The following is a 22,810-nucleotide window of genomic DNA, read 5'->3' as shown; positions in this document are numbered from 1 at the left end:
GTCATCAGTTTCTGATTTATTAAATTGTATAACATTGCAAAATATTGCTCATTTGTAGTGGTCTTTCTTGAACTATTTGGAAAAACAGATATAAAAATAACTAAAAACTTGTTGAAAAATAAACAAGTGATTCAATTATAAATAAAGATTTCTACACATAGAAGTAATCATCAAGAGATCATAGAGATCCATCTGGATTGATGAAATTAATTCTAAACATTTCTTCACAAAAAAATACATCTTTAACATCAATATTTATGGAACATGTCCACAAAAAAATCTAGCTGTCAACACTGAATATTGCATTGTTGCATTGTAATGAATGGAATAGCCTACTTGATTTGATGTTCAGTTTATGATCTTACATTCATATTTTGTTGAAGTATTATTCAATAAATATATTTATAAAGGATTTTTGAATTGTTGCTATTTTTAGAATATTTAAGAAAAATCTCACGTACCCCTTGGCATACCTTCAAGTACCCCCAGGGGTACGCGTACCCCCATTTGAGAACCACTGCTCTAGCTAATAACATCTTTGATTTATAATGAATGAGTCCTGTGGGTGAATCAATTTTTCGCGGTCATGTTCGGAGCTAATAATTAGTACCGTATTTTTCGGACTATAAGTCACAGTTTTTTTCATAGTTTGGCCGGGCTCCAGTGCAACTTATATATGTTTTTTTCCTTCTTTATTATGCATTTTCGGCAGGTGCGATTTATAATCCGGTGCGATTTATACTCCGAAAAATACGATAATAGACAAGGGACGATTATATATTAATTTCAATTGCAGGTCAAATGTAGTGCCTTTTTTAACCCAGCAGATGGCATCATTATGAAACAATAACACAGTATTAGTATCAATACAGCCAGTGAGTGTGCCAAACACTCCTTGACAGTAGTTGTTGGAACAGTGCCAGTCCAGTAAATCACGTTTACATTTTATTTTAGATTATTTCCATTTTCCTCACCTCGAGTGCAGAAAGGGCCATCGTAAGCAGTGGCGTTGCAGTCGCACAAGTACCCGTTGTACTTCTCCACACACTTCCCGCCATTGCGACAGTACACGCCGTAACTGGTGCAGTGGCCTTGGCAGCCCGGCTTGACCCCGGGCGTGACTTTGGCCCTCTCCTCCAGATCTAAGGTGACGCCGTTCATCCGCAAGGCTCGGATGCAACCCAGGAACCCCCTCTGGCCCCCCGCGGCACCTGCGAAGAAACCGGAACTTGAAGTCAAAAAAGTCATCTGGAATGCAATTTTTTACTATCTCTTTCAGTGGTAACGCCTGAAGGAAATGACTGCTGTGAATGTCTCCAACCGGGGCACTGTTCTTGAAGCAACCTTCAGCTGGTTTGATTTTCCACTAATTAGGAGAGCCTAATGAACACAATGTCTTAATGAACATCTCGCATGTGGATAGATGCCCAACCCCACCTCCAACTGCATACTTAAGCATTACTTCTTAGCCTCGGGGCGTCCGAAGCCATTCATCCGCCGTCCTTTTGGCCTTGCACTATTACTGTCTAACTACTCATTAACACACACAGACTTGAGGTCTTCGCTAGATTAATATGTGCCTTAATGACTGTAGCCATAAACACAATCATAAAGCTGCACCCACAGGTATAGATTTAAAGGGCAATCGCAGTAAACACACAGTGCTCTGCGCGCTAACAAGAGCCGAGGGGCGTTTTAGATATTAAAATCTCTCAGTTGCATTGCTTCAATTACACAGAAGAGTCCATTTCAAAGGACACACACGCACACAGGTACGCCACAATGGCACCATGTAAAGATTACTAATACATGTTTTGATTTTCCTACAAGGATGCATTATTCATGTGAGGATGCAGCTGCAGCTTTCCCGATTCCACATCCGCTTTCTGATCCCGCCAAGGACTGGACTCCCTCTAACACTTGTTAATTAATCTATTTTGTCCCACTGATTGGCTGGAGGGTTCCGCCACCTGTTTACCTCATTTTTAACCCGTCTTTGATTAAACTGACACGAGGCTCCGAGCCCAATAGAGAATAGAGTGGACACACGTACGTAGGCAGACGCCCTGCAGTCAATATTGGCTCATTGTGTTCTGATGAATGGAGGAAGGATCAATACTATAAGGTGGCTTTTGAAATAATAATCATAAAAATAGTTCCACATATCGGAATTTCTTGTCAAGCAAGTGCACAGTTCAGAATACTAAACAAACACATCCAGTTTGTATTTATCTTTGCAGGCATTATTCATGTGTATTAAAGTGTACCACTTTATTGATGTGCTGATGAGCCAATCTACATGAATATGCATGCATCAGTATTCTACAAATAATGATAATACAATCACCATTCACCTCATCAATATGCATTGCAGTAAGTCGGACACGTTTCCAGTGAGGGTTGGACTCCGCCAAGGCTGCCTTTTGTCACCGATTCTGTTCATAACTTTAATGGACAGAATTTCTAGGCGCAGTCAAGGCGTTGAGGGGATCCGGTTTGGTGGCTGCAGGATTAGGTCTCTGCTTTTTGCAGATGATGTGGTCCTGATGGCTTCATCTGGCCAGGATCTTCAGCTCTCACTGGATCGGTTTGCAGCCGAGTGTGAAGCGACTGGGATGAGAATCAGCACCTCCAAGTCCGAGTCCATGGTTCTAGCCCGGAAAAGGGTGGAGTGCCATCTCTGGGTTGGGGAGGAGACCCTGCCCCAAGTGGAGGAGTTGAAGTACCTAGGAGTCTTGTTCACGAATGAGGGAAGAGTGGATCGTGAGATCGACAGGTGGATCGGTGCGCCGTCTTCAGTAATGCGGACGCTGTATCGATCCGTTGTGGTGAAGAAGGAGCTGAGCCGGAAGGCAAAGCTCTCAATTTACCAGTCGATCTACGTTCCCATCCTCACCTATGGTCATGAGCTTTGGGTTATGACCGAAAGGACAAGATCACGGGTACAAGCGGCCGACATGAGTTTCCTCCGCTGGGTGGCGGGTCTCTCCCTTAGAGATAGGGTGAGAAGCTCTGTCATCCGGGGGGAGCTCAAAGTAAAGCCGCTGCTCCTCCACATGGAGAGGAGCCAGATGAGGTGGTTCGGGCATCTGGTCAGGATGCCACCCAAATGCCTCCCTAGGGAGGTGTTTAGGGCACGTCCAACCGGTAGGAGGCCACGGGGAAGACCCAGAACACGTTGGGAAGACTATGTCTGCCGGTTGGTCTGGGAACGCCTCGGGATCCCCCGGGAAGAGCTGGACGAAGTGGCTGGGGAGAGGAAAGTCTGGGCTTCCCTGCTTAGGCTGCTGCCCCCGCGACCCGACCTCGGATAAGCGGAAGAAGATGGATGGATGGATGGAATATGCATTGCTGTGTTTCTTTTTTGGACCTATAAATCCATCCATCCATGCAATAATTAATTATTTTATTTAATTAACCACAAAGTCTCCTCCTAGTAAATGGTAAATTATATCATACTTGTATAGCGCTTTTCTACCTTCAAGGTACTCAAAGCGCTTTGACACTATTTCCACATGCACCCATTCACACACACATTCACACACTGATGGCGGGAGCTGCCATGCAAGGTGCTAAACTGACCCATTAGAGGTGAAGTGTGTTGCTCAAGGACACAACGGACATGACTAGGATGGCGGAAGCGGGGATCGAACCTGGAACCTTCAAGTTGCTGGCACGGCCGCTCTACCAACCGAGCCACGCCGGTACAGTTGCTTGGTCAGCTGGGATAGGCTCCAGATTGCATGACCACAATAAGAATATGCCCTTAAAACCAGGGTGTTCAAACTTTTCCCACCGAGGGCTGCATACTAAAAATGAAAGAATGTGGGGGACCACTTTGTACTTCAGCAGCCTGAACTACTAAAATCTATAAAATTGCGTATTGTGGCCGTGTTGTGTGTGATCTACAACAAATGTGTGTGTAATTGATAACAAGTGCAAACGTGGCGCGTACTTCTTTTCAATCAGCCCCTAAAAAGGGGCCCTGTTATGCAAAAACAACTTTATGTAGTTGTTGATTCCTGTTTTTGTGTATTTAGGATCCCCATAAGTCCCAAAAATCTCAAATCAAACCATGGAGGCCTGGGGGAAATATTTATAAAACGATCTTGCCTTCTTCCAAACTTGCTTCACAATGAGCCGTTTGGAATTTGAGACTTTAGTGACGTATTTTGCCTTCCTGAAACCTCCATGTATCCGAAGAGCTTTGCGTGGGTCTGCCATTTTTATTTAGTTGTAGTCCAAGAGTATTATGCCACCATCTGCACTTTTATTATTATTGTTGTTATTATCACTGCATTGTTTTGTTGTTACTATAGCAGTTAGATATACTTATGCTGTGTCACTTTACCATTTGTGTTTTGCCACTTTACTATTTGTGTCTTGTCTTTGTCTAGTCTAGTCTACGCATGGGATAGTGAGAAACGCAATTTCGATTCCTTGTATGTCTTGTACATGTTAAGCATTGACAAGTTGTAGTTAAAAGTCATTATTTTTCTCTATACTCCTGTTGTGGGGCAGACTGACTTGTACATGCACATGCATGCTGTTGCCATTTCTAATAAAACATTTTTTTTTTAAATGCAGTCAAAGGGGGCTTGGTCTGGACGAGGGCTTAGACACTTAAATAAGACCGCCAACAAAACGACGCATTTTGAAGAGACAGTCCGAAAGCGGCTTGAAGATGGTCTATAAAACATAACCTATGCAAAATTTGGACCAAATAAAAACCATTACATGTTATGTAGACCACAAGAAAGTATTTTAAATGTAGAAAAAAATCATAACACGACCCTTTTAAAGTCATTAAGCAGTTATATAATTATATTGTTGAATGTACAATATGTCTATTGTTTATTTCTGACAGTCCAAATATGTTGACACACACACACACGCACGCACGCACGCACGCACGCACGCACGCACGCACGCACGCACGCACGCACGCACGCACGCACACACACACACACACACACACACACACACACACACACACACACACACACACGTAACTGTGCCAGACATGCTAAATTTAGACGCAAAACAGTAGCTGCAGAACATTTTTAGTCTTGATTATTCACATTGCAAGCGTCGAATGATTATATTTGCATTTCCTCTTCATAGTATTGTGGCCGTAATAATAATCAGCATGCAAAATCGTTCACAATAATTATCAGAGACAAGAACTCACGTCTTTTTTTTAGGATTTTAAAGATGATAAAAAAACGCTTGGAAGATGCGGCTAATGGGAGTTACCGTTGTAGCCTTCAAAGCCCTCTAAAACAACTTCAAAACCCTCCAGCAATGTTTTATATACACACTGCAAGTCTGTATATAATGTAGTAACAAACACATTTATAACAATATGTAATATGTTCAATATTTACCGTATCTTGTTCATTTTAGGCATTGCCGAAACTGATTTCCATAGCAGCGCACTTCTGACTTTCGGCAACAAATGTGTGTTCCTACTTGTGGAAACAAACGTGAGTGTTTTTTTAATCATGGCAGACTTGATAACTTTCAATGAAGACGATTATTTTTGGACCTGAATATACAGAGGATGAACTGCTGGTTGTAAAAGCGAGCACAAACAGAGGGTGAAACGCTGGAGCAGACGGAAGGCAGAAGAGTGAGGTCGGCATGACTTTGACGCTGCAAATGTGGAACTTAGAGCAAAGCTATTTTGACATAAATGGATTGCTTCTGCCTTCCGCCCCATTGTAGCTGAGATAGGCTCTAGCGCCCTCCGCAACCCCGAAGGGAATAAGCAGTAGAAAATGGATGGATGGATGGATTGCTTACCCAAAATAAACTAGAAAAACATCCCCGTTCAGCTGGACCAAATGCACAACTGCCCATCGAGTGAGTCACTATAATATTGCTCATGATCCACACAGCACGTCATGCGTGTTATTACAACTACAGTACATACGCTGTCTGGCTAGCTGTGTACAAAGAAAACATGAAAAGTGGGCTGATACTTTACAGATACTGTAAAATGATTGTTCATGTTTTTCAGTCAGTACAGATTGTTGTTTTATGGCAGTGTTGTGCATTACAAACTCAAACATGATTCGGGTGCTGATGCAGAAGCTAGCTCATCTCTTGCCGTAGTTAGTTTTACGGCTAATACCTAAGCGTGTCGATGTGTTACTCCGCTGGAAAAAAAAGAGTTCCTACAAGTTCGCTCTTACAATAACAATGTTGCTTCAGTTTGGTTATAATACAGGTTACGGAATGTAAATTAAGTATTGGTGACTGTTTTTGGATGCATTTTTCGAGTGATTTAGTGGCAGATTGGATTGCTCCCATTAGCTGCATTGCTAACCACCTAGAAGGAGCCAAGTTTTACATGTTCATCTGCAAGAAAAACAAAAAAACATTTTATCTCTCATAAGGATTGTGAACGACAGGCAACATTCCCCAAGAAGTGCAGTTCCTCTTCAATAAATGCAATCCTCTGAGCACAAATTTAATAGATCAGCTTTGCGTGTGCTATCACGTTTGCATGTGTTTGAATACACGCAGACGCTTAGATCAGGCCCTAAATATGCTAATCAACATAAGTAACTTCTGCAATAAAATGATGTGATCTATCGAATGTGTGGGTGTTTTTTTTTACCCTTGGCGTTCATGTTTTGCCGTGTTTGTTGCATACCTGTTATGTTTTTGCCTGATTGTGAACAGGAGTGACATTCATATGTTCTTGTATTCAGTGTTTTATCGTTCATAGTTTATATTGTAAATCGGACATTCTTTAATTTGATATACATTCTGGGTGTCTTATTCAGTAAAAAAAAAAAAAAAAAACGTCAAATGGACTTCTGGTGGAATTTTGGACACCCATTGACTCAAAGGGGAACTGCACTTGTTTTAAAAATGTTGCCCGTCATTCACAATCTCTATGTGAAACAAGAACACACTTGTCTTTCTCTTTTTTGTGCTATCTAAATTGTAAAATACAGCTCGTACAAGACAGCTAACAATGTAGCTAATAAAAAACATCCAAAAACCACCAACAACACTCCATTTACATGCTGTGACCTGCAAAAATAACCAAATATTAGCAACATTGTTATTGTAAGAGCTAACGAAGAGAAAATACTTTAGTATCCGGGCGCATTGTTCACAGAGAGGTAACTAGCTTGTGCAGCTATTGACATACTGAGCTGCTACATCGCCTCTGAGTTGGTAAAAGTTAATGCTTGATTATAATTCATGCCTCACACTTGTATAGTACAACGCTGTGGTCATGAACTAAGAAGTTGGTCAACTTTAAAGTTCAACTCAGACCTGGTGACATCATTAGGAAGATGCTTGTTTTTCCTAGCATTTTTCCCAACTTATGCTGAAAGATTCAAACATTCCATCAGTCGGCATCCAAATGAGAGCAGACAATGTACAGTAAGTGATAGTTTTATTTGTTCGTAGTTTATATTTCTTGTTTAGCACTTAGCTATGCTGCTACGTTAAGTTTCACTGTAGCTGGATCTGTTTAGCACCAGACTTCTAAAACTTGTAGGGTTCCTCCTTATATACAGGTAAAATAAAATATGGTTCTAGATCAGCATTTGTCGTCGTCTTTGGCTCTCATGAAGTCTGCCGTGATTAATAGTAGTTGTTATCGTTGATTGAAACAGCAAACGTTGCGATGCACTCTGTGAATTCAATGCATAAAAAATTTATTCTGGCAATGCTTAAAATGACCAACATATGTAAGTAAGTATTACATGTTATTGCTACATACATACATACCTACATAGTCGATGGAGGTTTTTGGATGTTTTTCCAGGGGACTTTATAGGCGGAATAGATCAAATTCCCATTACCTGCGTTGTTAGCCCCCTCTTGCTAGTGGTTTTTTTAATATTTGGAATGCACAAAAAAGAGAAAGACGTGTTCTTGTCTCACATAGGTATGTGGACGATTGGCAAATTTCCCCAAAAAGTGCAGCTTCCCCTTAAATTATTATCCTTTTTTCATTGCCGTTTAGGTAAATAAACACAAAAATAAACAAAAATTATTCCGGCAATGCTTAAAATTACGAACATACGTAAGTAAATATTACATGTTATTGCTACATACATACATACTGTACATACCTACATAGTGGGTGGTGGTTTTTGGAGGTTTTTCCAGTGGACTCTATAGGCGGAATAGATCAAATTCCCATTACCTGGGTTGTTAGCCCCCTCTTGCTAGTGTTTTTTTTTAATATTTGGAATGCACAAAAAAGAGAAAGACGTATTCTTGTCTCACATAGGTATGTGGATGATTGGCAAATTTCCCCAAAACGTGCAGCTCCCCCTTAAATTATTATCCTTTTTTCATTGCAGTTTAGGTAAATAAACACAAAAATAAACACAAATTATTCCGGCAATGCTTAAAATCACGAACATACGTAAGTAAATATTACATGTTATTGCTACATACATACATACTGTACATACCTACATAGTGGGTGGTGGTTTTTGGAGGTTTTTCCAGCTGGGGACTCTATAGGCGGAATAGATCAAATTCCCATTACCTGCGTTGTTAGCCCCCTCTTGCTCGTGGTTTTTTAAATATTTGGAATGCACAAAAAAGAGAAAGACATGTTCTTGTCTCACATAGGTATGTGGATGATAGGCAAATTTCCCCAAAAAGTGCAGCTCCCCTTTAAATTATTATTCTATTTTCTTTGCAGTATAGGTAAATAAACACAAATTATTCCGGCAATGCTTAAAATTACTAACATACGTAAGTAAATATTACATGTTATTGCTACATACATACATACTGTACATACCTACATAGTGGGTGGTGGTTTTTGGAGGTTTTTCCAGGGGACTCTATAGGCGGAATAGATCAAATTCCCATTACCTGCGTTGTTAGCCCCCTCTTGCTAGTGGTTTTTTTAATATTTGGAATGCACAAAAAAGAGAAAGGTATGTGGATGATAGGCAAATTTCCCCAAAAAGTGCAGCTCCCCTTTAAATTATTATTCTTTTTTCTTTGCAATTTAGGTAAATAAACACAAATTATTCCGGCAATGCTTAAAATTACTAACATACGTAAGTAAATATTACATGTTATTGCTACATACATACATACTGTACATACCTACATAGTGGGTGGTGGTTTTTGGAGGTTTTTCCAGTGGACTCTATAGGCGGAATAGATCAAATTCCCATTACCTGCGTTGTTAGCCCCCTCTTGCTAGTGTTTTTTTTAATATTTGGAATGCACAAAAAAGAGAAAGACGTGTTCTTGTCTCACATAGGTATGTGGATGATAGGCAAATTTCCCCAAAAAGTGCAGTTCCCCCTTAAATTATTATCCTTTTTTCATTTCAGTTTAGGTAAATAAACACAAATTATTCCGGCAATGCTTAAAATTACGAACATACGTAAGTAAATATTACATGTTATTGCTACATGCATACATACTGTACATACCTACATAGTCGGTGGTGGTTTTTGGAGGTTTTTCCAGCTGGGGACTCTATAGGCGGAATAGATCAAATTCCCATTACCTGCGTTGTTAGCCCCCTCTTGCTAGTGTTTTTTTTAATATTTGGAATGCACAAAAAAGAGAAAGACGTACTCTTGTTTCACATAGGTATGTGGATGATAGGCAAATTTCCCCAAAAAGTGCAGTTCCCCCTTAAATTATTATCCTTTTTTCATTGCAGTTTAGGTAAATAAACACAAATTATTCCGGCAATGCTTAAAATTACTAACATACGTAAGTAAATATTACATGTTATTGTTGCATGCATACATACTGTACATACCTACATAGTCGGTGGTGGTTTTTGGAGGTTTTTCCAGTGGACTCTATAGGCGGAATAGATCAAATTCCCATTACCTGCGTTGTTAGCCCCCTCTTGCTAGTGGTTTTTTTAATATTTGGAATGCACAAAAAAGAGAAAGACGTGTTCTTGTCTCACATAGGTATGTGGATGATTGGCAAATTTCCCCAAAAAGTGCAGCTCCCCCTTAAATTATTATCCTTTTTTCATTGCTATTTAGGTAAATAAACACAAAAATAAACAAAAATTATTCCGGCAATGCTTAAAATTACGAACATACGTAAGTAAATATTACATGTTATTGCTACATACATACATACTGTACATACCTACATAGTGGGTGGTGGTTTTTGGAGGTTTTTCCAGTGGACTCTATAGGCGGAATAGATCAAATTCCCATTACTTGGGTTGTTAGCCCCCTCTTGCTAGTGTTTTTTTTAAATATTTGGAATGCACAAAAAAGAGAAAGATGTATTCTTGTCTCACATAGGTATGTGGATGATTGGCAAATTTCCCCAAAACGTGCAGCTCCCCCTTAAATTATTATCCTTTTTTCATTGCAGTTTAGGTAAATAAACACAAAAATAAACACAAATTATTCCGGCAATGCTTAAAATTACGAACATACGTAAGTAAATATTACATGTTATTGCTACATACATACATACTGTACATACCTACATAGTGGGTGGTGGTTTTTGGAGGTTTTTCCAGCTGGGGACTCTATAGGCGGAATAGATCAAATTCCCATTACCTGCGTTGTTAGCCCCCTCTTGCTCGTGGTTTTTTTAATATTTGGAATGCACAAAAAAGAGAAAGACATGTTCTTGTCTCACATAGGTATGTGGATGATAGGCAAATGTCCCCAAAACGTGCAGCTCCCCCTTAAATTATTATCCTTTTTTCATTGCAGTTTAGGTAAATAAACACAAAAATAAACACAAATTATTCCGGCAATGCTTAAAATTACGAACATACGTAAGTAAATATTACATGTTATTGCTACATACATACATACTGTACATACCTACATAGTGGGTGGTGGTTTTTGGAGGTTTTTCCAGGGGACTCTATAGGCGGAATAGATCAAATTCCCATTACCTGCGTTGTTAGCCCCCTCTTGCTAGTGGTTTTTTTAATATTTGGAATGCACAAAAAAGAGAAAGACGTGTTCTTGTCTCACATAGGTATGTGGATGATTGGCAAATTTCCCCAAAAAGTGCAGTTCCCCCTTAAATTATTATCCTTTTTTCTTTGCAGTTTAAGTGAATAAACACTGATGCTATATTACAATAGTTAGATCATCACTGAGATGCTATTGTGTATATCTGTTGCATCACAGCAATGTTTTTCCTCGTTAGAAGAGACTTAATGGCCTTTGCCTTGACGTATCCCTCCATGAAAAATATACTTGCGCAATAAAATGAGGATGAGTTGGTAATTCCAGGCGTCACTGTAGGGAAGTGCAGAATGAATCAAAACAAGTATTAATGCAAGAGCACATTAATCCTCGCTTGATGCTAACTCGGCACCGGCGTGGTGCCCCAGATAAAGATGCGGCAGAACGGCAGGCGGGATCCCAGTTGGAGCGTCTAACTTGCCATTATGTCTCCCACTCAGTGCCACGGAGACATGTTATTGCACTCATTAAATGTTACCTACTGTCTTGGCAGGTGTGTGAGGCTGGTTTCCCTGTGATGGGGAGGGTTGTCGCACGCATGCATGCAGCGGGGAGCAACAAGCAAGAGGTCGATCCGTTTAGACAGAAGCCGGGAAAAAAAAAAGCAAACAGAAGAGAATTGAGCAGGAGCATGCATAAATCATATTCAAGAAGCCTAAACAATGCACCGACACAACAGATGGTTAAGGGACTGAAATGTGAGATGGGGTTATGTGCGTGTTTCGGCAGCTAAAAGTTAACCGCATAAAGTAGGGAACAGAAGGCTGATGGCCTAAACATTCGCTCTCAAGGCCATTGGAGCAAATGAAGCAGTGTGCAGTAAACACTAAAGCAATCAAAAGCGTGATGAGGAGCATATTGACTGAGCAGGAAGAGAGATGTAGATGGCACAGGAGCAGATAATAGTTTTGTTTTGCCGTGAAATGCATCATGACTACGACTCTTGTTTGCCCTTTAGAAACAATTATTTATAGTCAATGCCTTCTTTTCCACTGCTTCCTGTCTTCAATTCGATGCAAGATGGAATTTAGTAGGACGTACTGCTCTAGTGTTACCATATCAGAGTTATTGTGCAGAAATATGGGGAAACAATTACAAATGTGCGCTTCATTCACTAACGGTGTTACAAAAAAGATCAATTATAATAATACATAATGTTGGATATAGAGAACATACAAACCCTTTATTTATTAAATCACAATTATTGAAATTTAACTATTTGGTGCATTTGCAAACAGCTAAAATTATGTATATGGCAAACTATAACCTGCTACCCAAGAATGTACAACAATTCTTCTCAACAAAAGAGGTGAAAAATAACCTTAGAGGAAAATGTAATTTAAACAATTTCTATGGTCGTACAACACTTAAAACCTTTAGTATATCAGTATGTGGAATTAAATTATGGAACGGATTAACCAAAGAAATCAAACAAAGCAATATGACTCACTTTTTCCCCCCCTTTTTTTTATTGAGACAAAGATTATTTAAGTATTTAATATGTGTTTGCCTACTATGGTATATTATTTATTTGTTCACTGTTCTGTTACAGAGAACAAGGAAATTGGATAAAATTGCTATGGTATGAAAAGGGGTAGGATTAAATAAGCTCTGCTTCTTCCTACTCCTTTTCGGACGTGCTGTAATGAAACAACTGGAAATATGTGATGCATTACATTGTATCGTATGCATGTTCGAAGTAAACTAAAACTGAACTGAACTAATACAGCGTCTATTTTGGGTTACTGCTTTCCGACAGAGCCAGCGGTTTTCTGAAGGTGCAGTAGCATGGAAATTTAACAAAAATAATGCACCTTAAAACTGTTGGAGGCACAATGTATAACCTCGATTTATGAACCCCTCACTGTACAAACTTTTCAATTTACAAAACACAGACTGATAAAAAAATGCTTTCATGTAAGAACGTTTCATCCACCCATTGTGTCTCGCGGCATTGCCATTGTTTGCGGGTTTATCGATCTCTGGCGCTCATTCCGCCAGCACAGTGCTGCTGTGCTACTTGGTTAGCCTTTTAAGTGTTTTTTTTTTTCATCCTTTTTACATTTTTCTAGGTTTGATAGCTCAGTAGGAGTCAAAAGAAAACAATGGACAAGAAAAGTGGGTTGAAACACTCAGCAAGAATCCACAACCTCGCTCTCCTTTTCGCTCCACGCCACACAAATTAACCGATAAGTTAAAGGGTATTTGTTGTTTTTATTCCTAATTATTGTAGCGACCTGGCTGTTACAGTGAAGGAGTTTTATGAATTCAAACTGTGAGTGCACCACAGACTAGTGACAGGGTGTGTCGGCAGGGCGGCTGGAAATAAGGACAGTTCAGCAAGTATGAAAATGAGCCGAAATTTTTGAATGAAAGAAACTGCTGTTCTAAATGTGTCCACTAGATGTCGCAATAGCAATTATTTGTATCTATGTAGATTATGCTAAATATGCAAAAAAAAATAAACCACATGATTTTAGTACATCGGTCGAGGAAAACAAGCAAATTACATAAATAACATACGGTAATTTGATTATGTTATTATTTTTTTATCTTGATAGATTGAAAATTAACACCAATGAGTTGACTGATGAACATTATAACATAATTAATTCAGAAAGTATAAATAACGACAACTAAAGGTAGAATACTATTAACCGCAACACGTAAGTGTAAAGAAACCCCAACAACATTACGATTTGTACATTTTCAGAATGTGCTTGTTCTATTTTTAAACAAAGAAAACAATCTGAAGTTGTCTTTATTTTTAAGTTATCGTGCCGTGATTTTACCAGTCTGGAACACTTCGGAGTAGATTTTTCTCCATGTGGCCCCCGATCTAAAATGAGTTTGACACCCCTGATTTAGAAGGTCATAAACAGAGTTTCACGCTGTTACTATAATTTAAAAAAAATCAGCAATACCTCATAATGATACAGAACAGCATGATCTGATTGGTTTGGTGTACTTTAGAGGCAACTTTTACTGTAGTATGGATATTTTTAGTTCATATAGCCATTTTTATGCATGAAAACGCTTAACTTAGGCCAACAATGTTGTACAATATGCTTTAAAAAATACGACTCTGCGATGTAGTAAAGCCGCAATATTTGAAGCGTGACATGGTGAGAGACGACTGTATTTTGTATTTGAATACTAATTTTTGGAAACACATTCTTGTGTTTGAGTCTTCTGCTCGCCCTCTCTCACTTCAGTGCAACCTGAATTTACGAACTTAAATGGTTCTTAAACAAGGTTTGTAAATAGAAATGTTTGTATCTTTAAGCACATTTCCTTAAAATGTAATTTAATCTAGATTTTAAAATTAGTCTTTCAAAGTCTGGCCATTGCCTATTACCGTCCAGACAAGGTCTCAGTGCTTCTTTCTGGGACATTGATAACCAGAAATGAGAACAAGCTGTCCCCTCTACATTGGTACAAATCCTTCCCTAATTTCCTGTGTCGCCACAGCTGTTCTTACACGCAGCTCGCCAGTTTGGATGCAGGGTATGCGCAAATTGAGGTTCGATATGGAAGTGTAGATTTTCTTGCACTTGTTTTTAGGATGAAAATAAGACACGTGAGGATTAAAGCAAAGACTTAGTACACACAGCATAATTTCATGCATAATGTCATTTTAACTGAAAATAGTCAATATGTGGTTTGAAAGTTTGGTTTGTAGAATAATGAGAAAGAACAGTGAGGTGTTACAGAGAACGGTATGTTACTTTTGGGGTCAGCAGGCAGGACTCAACGGGTTGACATTTTTTTGGTGCAATGTATTATTTGAAAATATACTACAGTTGTACCTCGGATTTCATATTGTTCCGTTTTTGATAAAAATTTACTAATGTTGTCCTGGTTTTCGTGTCTCAGATTACAATACTGGCCTGTGTGTACCAAACTAATATTGTAGGTAACAAAGCAAATTAGTGTATTATCTTAACTAATCCCCTAAAGATATTACATATTTTATTATTACTCTTTAATAATATTGTAATTCATATTAACTAAAACCTTTAGCATGCTTGAAAATATCTTGCAAGGAATGAATGTATACACATTCATTACGACAAAAGCGCCCATTTTGGTTTCCATGTCCGAATTATGAGGAGGATTTGTGCCAATTCCATTCTTTTATTTTTGATCATTTGTGTAGCATTTTAATGGTCACTCTCAAAAATGGGGGTTCCTGGTTCCACCATCCTAGTCACTGATGGGTCGTGGTTAGGGCCTTGCATGGCAGCTCCCGCCATCAGTGTGTGAATGTGTGTGTGAATAGGTGAATGTGCAAATAGTGTCAAAGTGCCTAGAGTACCTTGTAGGTAGGAAAGCGCTATACAAGTATAACCCGTTTATAAACGGGTTATACTTGTATAGCGCTTTCCTACCTACAAGGTACTCTAGGCACTTTGACACTATTTTATACCATTGATCATTTTTTAAGAATATTCTCTCAAAAGTACAATATTGATCTTCAAGAAGTCAGAAGTATGCCTTTATACAACCAAAAAGGGAACAAGGTGATTAAAAGTACAAATGTGTACCATTTCAGGTTTCAACGGTACTCTAAGGGTACCTGCTGAAATAAAAATGTTTAGCTCATAGCCAATACCTATTATTAGTACTACTTTAAATAGGGCTTAGTATAATTATAGATAAGGCATTAAGAGCCATTAATAATAAGGATTCTTAATAGGACTAGTTGTTAAAGATCCCTAAACATTCAGCACAACAATTAAATGGGGTTGGAGATGTCCTCTTGGGTGGGGTGGAGTTTGGCAATAATCACGTGGTGCCACCAGTACAACACATCTCCAGTTGTATTCTCCGACGGCATTGGGTGTTTCGGCCATTTATCACAAGACACCCTCTGCCGAGGTTGGCCCACCACAGGCTGATCAGCCCTGGGTGTGTGTCGCATGGTGGCACCACGTGGTTATTTGGCAGCCCATGCTGCATCCCTGCGCTTCAGCCACAGCCAGTGACTGCTCCGTTCTGCTGCAGTGGCAAGTTCTTTAATAGCCTTACGTTGGGCCTGTCCTCTGATTCCTACTTCTTTCAGGGGCCTTGTGGTGGAACTGGCTACAAAGCCTCTACAGCCCACTTCCACTGGCCACACCTTCACGTTCCAGCCCCGTGCCTCTGCTTCAGCTGCTAATTTGGCATATCGCAGCCTCTTCTGTTCGAATGCTTCATCGATGGCGTTCTCCCATGGGACCAGAGGACCAGGTCTGGCCGCAGGCTGGTCGCTGCAATTTTGAGTGGGAAGATAAGCCTCTGGCTACCCGCATTTCCCAATCTTGGGCTGCGTTCAGTGGGCCTGAGTCTGGAGGTGATGGTTTGGTCCGCCGTTTCTCTCCTTCCTGGATGAAAGTTGTTTTGCATGGGAAGGTAGCCTGTGCATTTAGAGGCATGGCATTGGTGACTACTCTCTTATTCTCAAGTTCGGCAGCCAAGCACTTCAGTACCTGGTTGTGGCACCAGGTGTATCTCCCTTGAGTCAGACTGGTCTTGCAACCTACCAAGATGTGTTTGAGGGTTGCTGGGGCTGTACACTGGAGACAGGCTGGGTCCTCTCCATACCAGAGAGGTAGGTTGGTTGGAGAGGGCAGGACATTATATGTGACTCTAATGATGAAACTTAAGTCTATTAGACTCCATGCTCCATATTTCATTCCACGTGATTGTTCTCCTCTCCACGCCCTGCCACCTCATCCAGCGGCCCTGCTGGGCTTGGGAGACTGCCTTGGCACACCTGGCTGCTTCCTCCTGGTGGCGCACTTCCTCTACCACCATTTTGCCACGTGGGTGTTTTTGCTTCCAAACCAAGGCCCCCTCTGCCATATTGGACATGCCCCACTATATCCCGGTATCTGAAGGCAGTCTTTGTCACTGCAACTGCTGCAGATGGATTCCATTTCCTCCCTGCCGCTAGGGTTGGAGCAGCATCTCTGACGAATGGGTCCCGGAATTCTGTGAGAGTCATTTCCTGCCTTGATTTGGCACATTTGTACTCCACCACGCTTGAGATTGGTAGGGAGAGGGCTCCGTTGCCATACAGGCCTACGCTGCTAAGACATCTTGGCAGTCCAAGCCATTTCCTCACTTGTGCATTCACCAGCCTCTTCAGCCGATTGGCATGGGATAGAGCGACCTCATAGATGGAAATTGGCCACATGAGATGGGGCAGCAGCCCAAACTGAAAGCACCACAGCTTCAGCTTCCCAGGGAGAGCGGTGTTATTGATCTGATTGAGGCCGCTGATTGTATCCTGCCTGAGTTGGTCCACCTGCTTCGAGTCTATGAGTTCTGCGCTATACCAGCGGCCAAGGCTTTTGATAAGCTTTTCCAGAACTGTTGGTATTGGTTCGTTGTTGATGTGGAACCTCTCATTGGTGAGCTGGCCCTTGATGATGGAGATACTGCTGGATTTTCTTGGTTTAACCTCCATTCGTGCCCCTTTGATGTTTCCCTGGAGTTTATCCAGCAGGCGTTTGGTGCATGCGTTTGTTGTTGTTGTTGTCGTCATGTCGTCCATGTATGCCCTTATTGGAGGAAGACACAGCCCGCTCTTCAACCGCTCCCCTCCAACCACTCCCCTCCAACCACCCATCGGGATGCTCAAATAATGAGGTCCATTGCCATGGTAAACGCCAGTGGAGAGATGGTGCAGCCTGTCATTATGCCTATCTCGAGGTGCTGCCAGGCAGTTGTACTGGCCTGTGCTGTGACGCAGAACTGGAGGTCCTGGAAGTAGGCTTTGACCATCCTTGTGATGCCCTCAGGGACTTGGAAGAACTTGAGCGCTGTCCATACAATCTCATGAGGCACTGACCCGAAGGCATTGGCAAGATTTAAGAAAACCACATGCAGGTCTTTATTGTCCTTCTTGGCCGTCTGTATCTGGTGCCAGATGACATTTGTGTGTTCTAGGCATCCTGAGAAACCGCCTATCCCTGCCTTCTGCACTGAGGTGTCAACATAGTTGTTCGTCAGCAAGAATACTTAGAGCCTCTGGGCCACAACACTGAAGAATATTTTTCTTTCCACATTCAGAAGACTTATCTGGGAATCAGGATCCCTCCTGCCCTTCGCCATGCCTTTGGTATAATTCCTTTTTCCCACACCACTTTCATTAGCTTCCAGAGGTACTTCAAGACGCCTGGAGTGTTCTTATGGAGCCTATATGGAACGCCGTTGGGTCCAGAGGCTAAGGCTGTTCTTGCCCGCTTTACAGTGCTCTCAACTTCTCTCCATGTGGGGGGCCTCATTTCGAACTGGTGCTCAGGTGGTTGGATTGGTGACATGTCATCTGGAATGCTGGCTGGCACATGCCTCTGGCTTGTCGGAGTAGGTCTTCCTCAGGTGCTCCTCTAGTTCCCTTATGGGTACTTTGAGGATCACAGTTTTCTCCTTGACAAAGAGGTATTTGACAAAATAGGATCTCGTAGAAGGCAGTCCTCATTCGCTCTTTCTTCTTATGTTGCTTTCTCAGACATTCTGCTCTTCACAGTGTTACAAGATGCTGCTTGATGTCGCCCTGTAGTGCTTCAAGTCCTTTCCTTTCCACTGCTTTCTCAGGCCCCTTCTTTCTTTCACAAGTCTTTCAATCTCTTGTTGTCTCCTGGACTTGAGAGGGGCTGACGGTTCTGTCTGTGTCCTAAGGTTCTTACTTTTCACCCCAAATCTCTCCGCTCCATAGCTGTAGATGATCTCTCCAATCGTGTCCAGCTTTCTTTCCACACACCCTTTCAGACCTTCTGAAAGATGGACAAGGTCTGTGTCGGTGGTTTCCCACTCCCTTTTCTGGCAGGATTTAGGCCACAAGATTTGAGGCTTCCATCCATTCATCTTCCTCTCTACTGCTTTCTTTGGTTGAGTGGGGTCTGGACTCACTTCCGTTGGTGGATCTGTGCTTGATTGAGCTTCGTCTGGGGTTGTGATACCCTGTGGACTGTGGTGACTATCCTGCCGCTGGGCTTCACTCGACTGATTTGCCCTACCTCTGAGAAAGTAGTGGTCAATGCGAGGCCCCTCGCTAAGCTCTCTCAGGCACTGTTTCCTGCCCTGGTGGATCTTGATACCCTTCTCTGATGTAAACTTTTTCCAGCCACAGATGCAGCTTTGTAGCTTGTGTCCTGCCAGTGCTGTTACTCCGTCAACTATTGTGATGATCATTTGACTAGTTGTCGTTTCCGTTCTAGGGTCTGTTACCGTGTGGTCTACCGGCGAGTCATCTTCCGCCCCCGCTCTCGAAGACTCTAGGGGTGTTTTTCCTTTTGAACTTTCCGTAGCAATTGTTGGGTGGATCCAGGTCACTGTGTAGTGAAAGGGTCCTGCCAGCAGGGGTAGTTAAACCACGTCAGCCCCTTGGGGTCTGTTCCCACCTGTCAGCAGTATCTTCAAGCCGTCACCAGGTCTTTCCCAGGTTGTCAGCTGCCCTTTCGCAGCGGTCACTGGTTTTGACACCATACATCAGGATTTTTAATAGGACTAGTTGTTAAAGATCCCTAAATATTAAGCGCAACAATTTAATGGGGTTGGAGATGTCCTCTTGGGTGGGGTGGAGTTTGGCAATAATCACGTGGTGCCATAATAATGTCAATATATGTTTCTATTAATAGCATATTTGATTACATCACTCATTTCTATTTGATTAACTTTAATTTCTTATTTTTAACATTATCTTGTTTCATTGTCAAGATTGTACCTGCTGTTGCGTATTGACATTTCAATCTCTTTACTTATGGGTTCCAGCAAATGTTTCAAGCATCCTGACACTATCAGCTATTAAAAGCACTTTGGGATGCATAGGGTAAGCAGGGTTACAATTAAACTTAAACTGGTACAAATCGATAAGGTACAGAAATGGACCTGGACTTTAAGTACATGCTGGTACCTCTATTTTTGAGTGTTTATTTTGTCTGAAGAATAATTGTCCCCAACACCCCCAAAATAGAGCTGCTGGCCAAAAATGGCCTCCAGGTTGCACTTTGGACACCCTTGGTACAAAATAAGCCACCATAGGGCCAGATAAAGTTGCGAATGCCAGAACTTTGATAAAGAAGGTGAAAAATGTAATTCAAGACAGACTGTGGTGTTGAATCTTAATTTATCTATGTAATTTACATTGTTTTCTGCATGTAAAACTATAATTACTGTATAATATTTTTTCCCTGAAACATAATATTTAGAGTTACAAGGTTCCTGATGAGAAAAAATGCATTGGTTTTTGTCGAACTTTTTGGAACCGATTACAGTGGAACCTCAATTTAAGAGTCAGATAAGAGCTGTGTCTTGGCTAATTGTTATGCTTTGGGTTGCAGGCAACAATTTGATTTACAAGCATACCAGTCATTAGTTAGTGCGGGGGTCGGCAACCCGCGACTCTTTAGTGCGGCACTAGTGACTCCCTGGAGCTTTTTCAAAAATTTATGAAAATAAAAAAAAAAAAGGGAAAAAAAAAAGTTTTTGTTTTAATATGGTTTCCGTAGGAGGACAAACAAGACACAAACCTTCCTATTTGTTAGAAATCCCACTGTTTAATATGTTTGTTTATGCTTCACTGATGAGAGTATTTGGCGAGCACCGTTTTGCCCTCCTAATTTCGGCGGTCCTTGAACTCACCGTAGTTTGTTTACATGTACAACTTTCTCCGACGCTGCCACAGAAAGATGTGTTTAACGCTACTCCTTCTTCATCTCATTTTGTCCTCCAAATGTTTTATGCTGTGTGAGAATGCCCAAAGGTGAGCTTTGTTGATGTTATTGACTTGTTGGAGTGCTAATCAGGCAAATTTGGTCACTGCATGACTGCAAGCTAATTGATGCTAACATGCTATTTAGGCTCGCTGTATGTACATATTGCAGCATTATGCCTTGTTTGTAGGTATATTTGAGCTCATTTAATTTCCTGTACTTATGTCCTCCAATGTTTTCCAATGTTGCAAAAAATGTGCAGAATAAATGTTACATTTCAACATTTCTGTCAACGAAGATTTGCATCAGCCTGCGACACAGTCATTTTGATAGTAAGCTATTATAGCTAACATAAACACTTACTTCATGTGTAGCCTTCATTATAACACTTATATAAGACTTTTAATTTTTTGTGGCTCCAGACAGATTTTTTTAAACGTTTTTGGTCCTTTCAACCTCGAGTTGCCGACCCCTGAGTTAGTGTAACAAATGTCACAGTGAACCTCGCAAGATCCGCCCAAAACATCTAGTCTCTCTTTTCCAGGCATAAGAAAGGAAGAAAGTGATTGTGAAGGATAGTGCTGAGAAGAAGAGAAGCCAATGATATTCATTGAATTAAAGAAAAAATGATCCAAAACATAACGTAACATAACATAACATAAAAGAAATGTAAATATCTAAATGGTGGACATTTATCCATGAAAATATGAAAAAGATGCTGATGGTGTGTTTGACAGAGAAGCAGCGAGAAGGACATACAAAAGTACAATACAAGTGTTTTGAGTTAAGAGTTAAGTCACAGAACCAATTAAACTCGTAAGTTGAGGTACTACTGTACTAAAAAAAAGCGTGGTACGGCTGCACATACATGTAGGTGCTGAATAAAGGCACAGCAGTGAGGAAAAGGCTACGGTCACATTCAAAATCTCATGCAGGGTTTTGGCAGACTTCTAATTTAGCTTCATTAAAAATTCTTTATCGTTGCCGAGTTCCCGGGGATGCGCGTGTGTCCACGTGTGATTAAATATGAAACTCCAATGTGATTGCGAGGCCTGGATTAGCATTAAATTAATCAGCGGTGGCCGCGTTAAGCTGGACTGAAGCCACTTAGGAAAGACTTTCCATTGAAGGCTGGGACATCTTAAACTTGGAAAAAAAAAAAAACCCGATAAAACATTGAAATGTCCTCAGTGTGTCTATGCACAGGGTGGTCTTAAAGGAGATGAAGGGAGCACAGAAATCCTTTTTAATTAACAGTTCAGTCCAATAACATGAATAAAGTGCATTAATTATGTCTTTTTTCCTAAATGAAAGAGCTGCTTTGTGAACATTACACACCAAGCAGACACATTGAGGGCAATATTCTTGGAGGACTTACCCACATAGAGCTGGCTGAACAGTTCTAACCGTGTGTGGCCCTGAGCAGGGGCCGGCCGAGAGGCCCGGTAGGTCTGGTCCAGCTGGAGGACCGCCTCCTTGACGTTGCGCTCGGCCATGACGCGGTGCCACTGGTCGTCGTTGAGAGGCGTGGCCGAGAGCACTGTTAACTCCACGGGGCCATTTCCCACGTCGAAGGAGAAGGAGACAACTTGAGGCGCTGTTATGAGGGAAAGGATAGACTTCTGTCAGGTCAAAGGTCGAGATCAAGCCCGAATAGCAATGACGTCATCGCATTGTCGTTCAAACTTACAGAACAGTACTCTGATTTCTGCATGGTTCCTGGGGCTTGATATACACTATATTGTCAAAAGTATTTGGCCACCTGCTTTGACTCACATATGAACTTGAAGTGCCATCCCATTCCTAACCCATAGGGTTCATTATGTCGTCGGTCCACCTTTTGCAGCTATTAAAGCTTCAACTCTTCAAGGTTGCGGAGTGTGTTTATAGGAATTTTCGACCATTCTTCAAAAAACGCATTGGTGAGTTCACACACACGTTCTAATTCATCCCAAAGGTGTTCAATCGAGTTCAAGTCAGGACTGTGTGCAGGCCAGTCAAGTTCATCCACACCAGACTCTGTCATCCAAGTCTTTATGGACCTTGCTTTGTGCACTGGTGCACAGTCACGTTGGAAGAGGAAGGGGCCCGCTCCAAACTGTTCCCACAGGGTTTGGAGCATGGAATTGTCCA

At 41.2% G+C, this 22,810-nt stretch overlaps 1 protein-coding gene across 3 annotated transcripts in view; it reads right to left on the bottom strand.

Moving 5' to 3' along the window:
* Positions 1-22,810, bottom strand: part of cntnap2a (contactin associated protein 2a) — a 766,983-nt gene that overhangs the window by 68,377 nt on the left and 675,796 nt on the right. For 2 of the 3 annotated variants that reach the window (XM_061965507.1, XM_061965509.1), the window contains 3 exons: positions 22,056-22,274; positions 11,459-11,488; positions 975-1,211 (listed from right to left, as the gene is read on the bottom strand). In XM_061965507.1, the coding sequence (XP_061821491.1) occupies positions 975-1,211; positions 11,459-11,488; positions 22,056-22,274 (486 nt within the window). The remainder of the gene's footprint in view (positions 1-974; positions 1,212-11,458; positions 11,489-22,055; positions 22,275-22,810) is intronic. The other variant, XM_061965508.1, reaches the window with a different exon arrangement.

This window comes from Nerophis lumbriciformis, linkage group LG07 (assembly GCF_033978685.3).
Source record: "Nerophis lumbriciformis linkage group LG07, RoL_Nlum_v2.1, whole genome shotgun sequence".
In the NCBI taxonomy this organism is placed as follows: Eukaryota; Metazoa; Chordata; class Actinopteri; order Syngnathiformes; family Syngnathidae; genus Nerophis; species Nerophis lumbriciformis.
The sequence above is the reverse complement of the archived record's forward strand: the minus strand, read 5'-3'. Positions and strand labels throughout refer to the sequence as shown.